The sequence below is a fragment of the Corvus brachyrhynchos genome, unplaced genomic scaffold (genome assembly GCF_000691975.1).
Source record: "Corvus brachyrhynchos isolate BGI_N302 unplaced genomic scaffold, ASM69197v1 scaffold351, whole genome shotgun sequence".
Taxonomy (NCBI): domain Eukaryota; kingdom Metazoa; phylum Chordata; class Aves; order Passeriformes; family Corvidae; genus Corvus; species Corvus brachyrhynchos.
In genome coordinates this window covers 946,935-955,848 of record NW_008236203.1, presented here as the reverse complement: position 1 = coordinate 955,848, position 8,914 = coordinate 946,935, and the positions used below count along the sequence as shown (strand labels likewise).

Sequence of the window (8,914 nt, the reverse complement as noted above, 5' to 3'; positions counted from 1 at the left end):
CCCAGACAACAATTTCTTCACCACTGCAATCCGTCCCCATGGAATATTTGGTCCCAGAGACCCTCAGCTGGTTCCCATCCTCGTCCAGGCAGCTCGGAGTGGCAAAATGAAGTTCATCATTGGGTGAGCAAGGCCCAGGCATTGCAGAGCTGGGGCAGAATCAGTGCTGGATCTACAAAGCCCTTCTGGAAGGGAACAAAAGGAAATCACTTGTGTTGTTTCTTTTATTTGTCACTTTTGATCCCCTTTTTTCCCTTAAAAATCCTGTGTTAGGGGCTCATTCCCTGCCATGGTGAGTGTCCATAATGCCAAAGGAATATCCATCAGGAAGGCTGGCATGGCTTGAGCTGTCTGAAGAGCTGTGCTGTTAATATGAGGAAGCTCAGATTTTATCATAATTAACTTGCTGGTAATTTAATTAATATGCACTTGTGGTACTTGAGGTTCTGGCAATTAAAATCCCTATGAAGTATGAAATGCTAGAAGTATTGTAATATTTCTGATTATGAGATCAGAGGCATTTGCCTTCTTATTGAGCCTTAGAGCTTCCAGTGGAGCCCTGGAATTTCAGAGCCCAGCAACTGAAACTCTTCCTTGCTCTGAAATCCCAGTGGTGCAACAAGATGAGCTCTAAGCTCCTTTCCAGCCCAAACCATTCCATGATTCTCTGATTGGCTGGACTCTGGAAAGTGATAAGCAGATTAATTTTCTGGGCCTGTGTAGAAATAGATCTCACACAGTGAGTTAAACCTGATCCAGCTGAGGCTGAAGGTGGCTTCTTGGGGGAGTCAGAATTCCTTGAGCCCAGCAATTCCTGGTTGGAAGCCTGTCCTTAAGTGACACTCTCTGTGCTTGTCACCTCTCTGCCTCTGTTCTGCTTCCGTGGATCGCTGCTGATCCCCAGACCTGCAGGGTCTGCAGCTCCCAGACTCTTGGCAGCTTGGGAGGTTTAAAAACGGTGCTGCTGCAGGAATGGCAGCTTTGCTGGGAGCTGGGACAAGAGCAACCCTCCCTTCTCCAAAATAACTGAGGGTAGTCCCACCCTCTGCCAGGGTATGGCCTGGAATGGCAGCACCAGGCAGTGGGAGAAGGAGAGGAACACTTGGGATGAGTTTATCCTGGGTGAAAGTCCTCCCTTTTGCCACGAGCGCGTTTTCAGCCCGGCTTGTCTTGGGGCTGAACTTCCTTTCCTGTGTGCAGGGATGGGAAGAACCTGGTGGATTTTACCTACGTGGAGAACGTGGTCCATGGGCACATCCTGGCTGCAGAGAAGCTGCACAAAGGCTCTGCCCTGTGTGGCAAGGTGAGGAGGGAGGGGAGGGGAGGGCAGGGAAGGGATCCCCAGCCTCTGCTGGTTCCTGAGTGTCCCAGGCATCCGTCCTGCAGGGGAGGGGAGCTCCAGGTTTTCCATCTGTGGTAGCCACCTGGGCTGAGCTGGATGGATATCCTTAATTTCCTGCTGTGAAACTCCTTGTGAGGGGCAATCCAGGCAGAACTGGGGGAGCCACATGGGAACACAGGAGCCTTTAGGATGCACTTCAGAACAGGAGGAACTTTTCCAGCTTTTTGTGGTCCCGCTCTGGGCGCTCTGGGGTGTTTTAACCTGTTGGGTCTGTGCTGTGGCATCAGTTTGGGTGACACTTCTGAGGAATCCTGGCCTCTGAAGTGCTGGAAGTAGCTGGTTTGCTTGGAAAAGCAGGGATTCCCTCCTCTTCACACAGAGGTGGGCAGTGCAAAGCAGTTTGTCAGGACAGTGGGGTCATGTCCTGTGCAGGAGCACGAGATGGGCCATCACAGAGCCAGACCTGGGAAATCCACCATGGCTTTAACTCCTGGCTTCTCCTCTCCCTCTCTTCCAGGCCTTTCACATCACCAATGACGAACCAATTCCCTTCTGGACGTTCATGTCCCGGATCCTGACCGGCCTGGACTACGACCCTCCCAAGTACCACATTCCCTACTGGCTGGCCTATTACCTGGCCCTGCTGCTGGCCCTGCTGCTGGCCCTGCTCAGGCCCCTGGTGACCATCAAGGCCACCTTCACGCCCATGAGGGTGGCCCTGGCTGGGACCTTCCACTACTACAGCTGTGAGAGGGCCAAGAGGGCCATGGGCTACAGCCCCGTGGTGAGCCTGGACGAGGCCATCGCCAGGACAGTGCAGAGCTACCCCGGCCTGCGCCGGGCCCGGGCCTGACAGCCCTGCCTGGAGCTTCTCCTGCTTCATTCCCATCACTACTGACAGCTCAACGTGGAGCAAATGGCACCAATTCCCAGGAATTTGGAGTTGTCCTGAAATTTCTCCTCCTCCTCCTCTGTCTCGCCATTCCCTCGTGTGGGAGCTGTGCTAAGAGTTTGTTTCTTGGATGTGACTTTTGTTTGGAAACAGCTGCTGAACTCTCTGGGCTGTGAATAAACACCCTGCTGTGCCCTCTTCAATCCCAGGCAGGCACACCAGCATTCCTCCTTGTCCCGTGTTTTGTTGCTCTGGTGACAGCAGCCACCCCTTCCCAGAGCTATGGGCTGGGTAACAAACACTTCCCATGGCTGGCTCCCCTCTGGGCTTTGGCTTTGCTCTCCACAAGAGAGCCCTGTGCCAAAAAGGAGTTCTGCCACCTTCTCTTAACTCATTGCAGCTCCTTTGGTTTTCCTTCTGTGATTAGGGGGTGATTCGGCTTCTCACTGAGGCAGCAGAAGGACCCCATGAGGAGCGTGTTCCTTTGTCCATGCAGGGTTTATTTCTGTCCCAAAAGAACCCAAATAAATCCCACAGAGATGGCTTCCCAGCCTTGTGTCCCATCTCTGAAAGGGCAGATCCCACTCTCAGCACAAACAGGATTTTAGTGATTCCCTGTTGGGGGCAGAGATCTTCGGGAGCTGCCTGACAGCAGCCCCAGCACTGTCTCATCACAGCTCCCTTCCCACAAGGTCTGCAGTGCTTGGAGGATCCTACAGCACCGAGCTCCTCCTCCCTGCCCTGTTCGTGCTGCTCATGGGGATTTCTTTGACCATTTAGTCCGTGAAAAAGCCTCTTTCCCACAAGGAAACGGGTACAAAGCGATGGTCCCCGAGCTGTTTCCTGTGGCTTGTCTGTTAAATGTTCTTTGCCCTCTCATCTTTCTAAGCACTGCAGTTCTGCTTTGGCTTCAAAGGAGGAGTTTAGGTTCGAGCTGGAGTTTCCCCCCGTGCAAATTCCTGGCTCCCTGGGACTTCTGGTGTTCCAGATTTCAGAAGGATGGGAAGTGCCTCAGTCGCAGAATTAGGGAATCCCGGGATGGTTTGGGTTGGGAGGGACCTTAAAGCTCATCCCATTCCACCCCCATGGACACCTTCTTCTGTCCCAGGCTGCTCCAAGCCCCATCTAACCTGGCCTGGGACACTTCCAGGGATCCACCTGTGAGCTCAGTGTGCTGCTTGAGTCCCATTAAATGGGTTTTATTTTAACTTTTGTCTGTTTTCTGGGAAGTTTTACGTTGGGCTTTTTTTCCTGGGAATTCTTACCTGCTGGTTGACAGCTGTTTTTACCAACCTCGGCCTTGCTTGATCTTGAAGTGAGTACTGGCCAGTTGCTCGGGCCATGCTGGTTGGCACTGGTCAGTCCCCCGGCCTGCTGGGAGGGAATAGGGTCGGGTGGAAGTGGGAGGGTTCAGGATTACCCGAAGCCGAGCAGGAGGTAAATCGCTGAATGCCTTTTGCCCTCTAGATGGCATTTCGCAGCTGGACCCGCCTGGCAGCTCCGATCCACCCCAAAAGGGCCGTGTCTGTGCTCGGACACAGTTCCAGGGCAGGGTCACTCCTCTCCCTGTCCTTGGAGCCTGGCAGGGTGAGGGGTGTGGGTGCTCCCGGAGCAGGAGGTCCTGGAAGCTGCAGTCAGCAGGATCACAGCAGGGCAGTGGGGTTCCCTCACACGGGAAGGGATCCAGAGGTTTGCTGGGATGGGGACAGTCCCCAGTTCCCGGGCTGGCACTGAGGGAAGGGCTGTGGCACAGCCGGCATGGGGACAGTCCCCAATTCCCGGGCTGGCACTGAGGGAAGGGCTGTGGCACAGCCGGGATGGGGACAGTCCCCAGTTCCCCGGCTGGCACTGAGGGAAGGGCTGTGGCACAGCCGGCAGGGGGACAGTCCCCAGTTCCCGGGCTGGCACTGAGGGAAGGGCTGTGTCCCCCCGGGCCGGGGCGGCTCTCCTGGTGGGATCAGGAGCTGCCAGCTCTCCTGTGGCTCTGAGCGTTGCTGGTTCCCGAGCACAGGTAACCAGGGAGTGTTGCTGTGCCTCCGTCCCAGCCACAGCACAGCAGGGACCTTGCTGGATCCACAGCCTCTTCCAGCCCTGCTCCAGCCCCCTCCTCTCAACTCGTTTCCCAGTTCTAATAAGCAGAAATCCCATCCTGGGTGGTGTGGGGCAGCTGAGAAGATCCTTCTGTTGTGTCCTGCCTGGATATTTTTGTTGTGCCACCTCTTCAGCACAGGGAGGACGTGGAGCTGCTGGAGAGAGGCCAGAGGAGGCTCCAGGATGAGCAGAGGGATGGAGCAGCTCTGCTGGGAGGAAAGGCTGCGAGAGCTGGGATTGTTCAGCCTGGAGAGGAGAAGCTCTGGGGTGAGCTCAGTGTGGCCTTGCAGGGCCTGAAGGAGCAAACTGGAAACATGGAGAGAGACAATTCACAAGGGATGGAGAGGCAGGACACAGGGAGGGGTCAGATGGGATATTGGGAAGGAATTCCTGGCTGGGAGGGTGGGCAGGCCCTGGCACAGGGTGCCCAGAGCAGCTGGGGCTGCCCCTGGATCCCTGGCAGTGTCCCAGGCCAGGCTGGACATTGGGGCTGGGAGCAGCCTGGGACAGTGGGAGGTGTCCCTGCCATGGCAGGGGGGGAATGGGATGGACTTTAAGGTCCCTTCCACCCAAACCAGTCTGGGATTTTTGTGGCCCCCAGTCTGCATTCTGTGTGTCTCAGCGAGCAGAGGCTGTGAAGCAGAATTGCCACTATCAAACTTTCCTTCCAAACATCCAGGATCAAATGCAGGTGCAGCCTGTCCTTGTCAGTAACACTCCACAGGAGCTCCCCAGGACTTCAAAGAGTTCCCTGGAGCACTCTCATCAAACTCCTTATCTCCCTCTCTGCTTTCCTGGCTTTTCCTTGCTGCAGCTCCTGATTTTGCTGACCTGAGACTGGTTTTGGCAGTGGGAGAGATGAAGAGAGATCTGCTGCTGCTTATCCTGGAGAAAGGAGAGGGAGGGAAGCGAGAGAGGATTAAAAGTGCTTTTCTAGGTGGAGTTAAGGTAACCAAACCCCCATTTCCCCTCTTACAGAGACTGCAAAGGGAATTGTCCAAGGAATTCCTTTCAGTCTTGCCCTTGGAGTGTGGGGAAAGCTCTAGTCCAGACACACCTCCAGAGAGGAAAAAGGGTGGCTTGTGTGTAATTACCAGCAATAGGTAAGAGGAAAAATGGATAAAAGCAGGTCAGAAATGACCCTGCACGTCCAGGGAGAGAAAAGGCACAGAGGGCACTGCAGTCCAGCCCGAGCTGGGCGTGCAGGAGGTGTCCCAGACCAGGCTGGACAGGGCTGGGAGCAACCTGGGATAGTGGGAGGTGTCCCTGCCCATGGGGTGGAACAAGATGGGCTTTAAGGTCCCTTCCAACCCAAACCATTCCGAGAGTCAGTGAGGTTTGGGAGGAGTGCAACATCTGCACCCTGCTGTGGGGTCTCCAGACACAGGGATCCAGGACACGCTGCGGGGCTCAAACCAGCGTTTTGGGAAGCTGAGGAAGGGGTGGCTCCTACCCCAGTGCATGCTGTTACCCAAATGTGCTGATGCCAGGGAGCACCAGGACATTCCCACACCTCCCAACCACGGCAGGACGGGCCGGCCTCTGCTTCCCGGGAGAATTCTCTCCCGAGTTTCGCTGCTGCTTGTGCAAGCCCCGGGCCGGTGCCAGGCCCACGGGGCGGGGGGGAGAGTGGTGCAACCTGGGCCCTGTCAGGGCAGGGGGAAGAGCAGCTTGTTTGCCTCAGAGCCTGCAGGGAGCCTGCAGAGCTGCTGAGGATAAACCAGCATCTCCCTGCTTGCGCCAGAGCGCGTTTGGGGTGTTCCTGGTGGCACCGCGGTGTCCCTGCCTCGGCTGGCACTCGGCCACGGCCTCTGCTGACAGCAACCTTTCGTGTCAGTGCTGGCACTCCTGAGCTCCAGGAGTGTGCAGGTGTGTCCGTGGCCACGGGGAGATCGTTGTATTCCAGCAGGGAATAGTTTGGGATAGACAATTCTGAGCTGCTACCTGCTATTAGGAAGGTGAGGTCTGGCGTTCTGGCAGAGCTCTGGAATGACACCTCATGAAAAACCAGTTTGATTCCCTCGTAACAGGTGGGTGTAGTGGTTTTACACCCTGCTACTCACCGCAGCTCTGCTGGGACTCAGCTGGGCTTGGGGTTGGTGGCACCTCTGCAAAGCCCACGGACTGACGGGTTACTCACCTGCCCTCCCCCTTCAGCACCAGGGAGGGGCTGGAGAAAGTGGTATCGGGAAAGCAGGAAATGTTCCGGAGCAGCTCCGTGCTCTGGAGTGGGGTTGGTGGATTTCTCACAGCTAGAAAACACAAAAAAAAAATGTTAAAGGATGTTGCAGGAGCTGTTCAAACACAGGCGGGGCTGCTGAGGGTGTCTCTGCTGGAGTCACCGCCGCCACAGGAATGATTTGGTGAAATCCCCGTCCCATAAAATTGTCTGCTTGGATTTCCAGGGTGGAGCAGGTTCCTTGCACCCAGCTGTGCTGGAAGTGGCAGCGAGGCGCTACCCAGGGCACTTCTGCTGCTTCTTTGAAATGATTTTTTTAACCCCAGTGCTCCAGGTCCTGTGAGCCCGTCCCTGGCAGGCATCCCCTGCAGCCAGGGAGCAGTTTCTGTGGCTGCAGCATCCTCGTGGGATGGCATTCCCACGTCTCACTGATCCCAGCTGCTCCGCTCTGCAGCACTGAGGAGGGAAGGGAGGCAGAACAGCAGCAGAACAAGGATCAGTCAGTGCCAGCTTCACGAGACAGGGGCCTGTGTGCTTTTCTTGGAGAGGGGATTCCATGAAAATCCATCTCCTGGTAAAGTCAGATACTCCAGGCTGAAATTTATTTTATAACAATAATGTTTTTACCTGGAGCAGGGGGAAAAGGCTCATTTTTCCTGCTCTCCCGTGCTGCAGGAGTGTGTGAGTGACCCTGGAGAAGCTGTGGGGTTGGGATGGCAGACAGGACCTCGCTCCTGCTCGGGGCTGGGCTCAGGCACAGCTTTACCTGAACCTTGGCTCGTGGCTCAGGAGGGGGCCAGGCCTGCAGGGTGGGGGTTCAAGCCAGAACCACTTGGTTTTAACAGATTCAGTGGGAAAATGGAAAAATTCCCCCTTGGATTCTGCTCAGGTCAGATGAATAGAAAAGATTTCTTTTGTTGATTTTGGCACACTCGTGTTTGCCCCAAAGGTGTGCAGGGCACCTGTGCTGCTCCAGGTGAGGCTGCTCCTGCCAGGGAGACCGAGGCTGGTGCCTTTTCCTGGAGCACCCTGAGTTTGTCAGTATTTAACTGGTCAGTATTTTACTCCCACTGTGAACAGAAATCCGGAGTCTTTATCCCCGAGTCTCTGGTAGAAGCTGTCAGCTCCTTCAGGCCCTGCAAGGCCACACTGAGGTCACCCCAAAGCTTCTCCTCTCCAGGCTGAACAATCCCAGCTCTCGCAGCCTTTTCTCCCAGCAGAGCTGCTCCATCCCTCTGCTCATCCTGGAGCCTCCTCTGGCCTCTCTCCAGCAGCTCCAGGCCCTCCCTGTGCTGGGCCCCAGGGCTGGGGCAGCTCTGCAGGTGGGCTCTCACCTGATCAGAAGGGCAGAATCCCCCCTTTTCCTGCTGCCCACGCTGTGGGGATGCATCTCCTAAACCGCCACCGACCCGGGGGTGTTGCTGCAGGAGCTCCTCATCCATTTCCCTCAGTGTTTGGTATCAAGGTGTTCATAACAGATCCTTTTTTTGAACCTTCAGCGTGGAACAGTGTGTTCCCACTGGGGAAAAACAGAGCCCCGAGTCCCTGGGTGGCCCTCTCGTGCTCGAGGACCTCTTGTACCTGCAGGGCTGGCCAGGCCGGGTTGTTAGTCACTGCTGTTTCGGGGAAGAACCTGGACAAACCTTCAGCAAAGCCTGGCATGACTCAGGGCTTACTGAAAATAAAGCTGCACCGTCAGCTGGAGCCCTGGAGCAGAGGATGCTCTCTCAGGAAGGGTCTGGGCTGCGTTCTTACAGCCTGCTTTAAACAACTCCGGTTTCCCTGAGCTGGACACCCCGAGCCGCCGGGAGCTCAGGGCGCGGCTCTGAATATCCCGGCTTATCTCAGCCGGGATCAGCGGCAGCCGCGGAGCAAAGCTCAGCTGAGCCCGGCTGCTGCTGCTGAGCCTGAGGAGATTGAGAGGGAGATCTGGGGCTGGAGTAACGCGTTAATGCCTGAAAATCCCTGATGTCATCCCCACTGTGCTGCTGGGAGCTAGGGCTGGGTTATCGGCCCTGTTCCAGCACATCCCGCTCGGGAGGGGATGGGCTGGGGTGGGATGGGATGGGGTGGGATGGGATGGGATATTTGCCCAGCAGATCCGGGGGGAGACAGCAGGAGCTTTTCTTTCCAGCTTCTGTAGGGTCAGCATTACTTGTGCCTGGATCATGGAGCAGGAGAAAGGGGATCCTAGTGGGTGCAGAGGAGGGGAGGGGGTCCTGGCAGGTGCTTGGTTGGGGCTTTGTCACCTCCAGGGCTGGAGGAGGCCCCGGAGCTGCTCCAGGGCTGGAGCCCCTTTGGAGCCAGGCTGGGAGAGCTGGGGGTGTTCACCTGGAGAAGGGAAGGACACAGGGACACCTCAGAGCCCCTGGCAGGGCCTGAAGGGGCTCCAGGAGAGCTGCAGAGGGAC

At 56.3% G+C, this 8,914-nt stretch overlaps 1 protein-coding gene across 1 annotated transcript in view; it reads left to right on the top strand.

The window, feature by feature from the left end:
* The window catches only part of NSDHL (NAD(P) dependent steroid dehydrogenase-like), a 10,478-nt gene extending 7,036 nt beyond the window's left edge, over nt 1–3,442 (top strand). The window contains exons 6-8 of the mRNA XM_008640960.2: nt 1–123; nt 1,201–1,303; nt 1,860–3,442. The exon at nt 1–123 is cut by the window's left edge and continues 20 nt beyond it. Coding sequence (XP_008639182.1) covers nt 1–123; nt 1,201–1,303; nt 1,860–2,195 — 562 coding nt within the window. The 3' untranslated portion in view covers nt 2,196–3,442. The remainder of the gene's footprint in view (nt 124–1,200; nt 1,304–1,859) is intronic.
* The last annotated feature ends 5,472 nt before the right edge of the window (nt 3,443–8,914 follow it).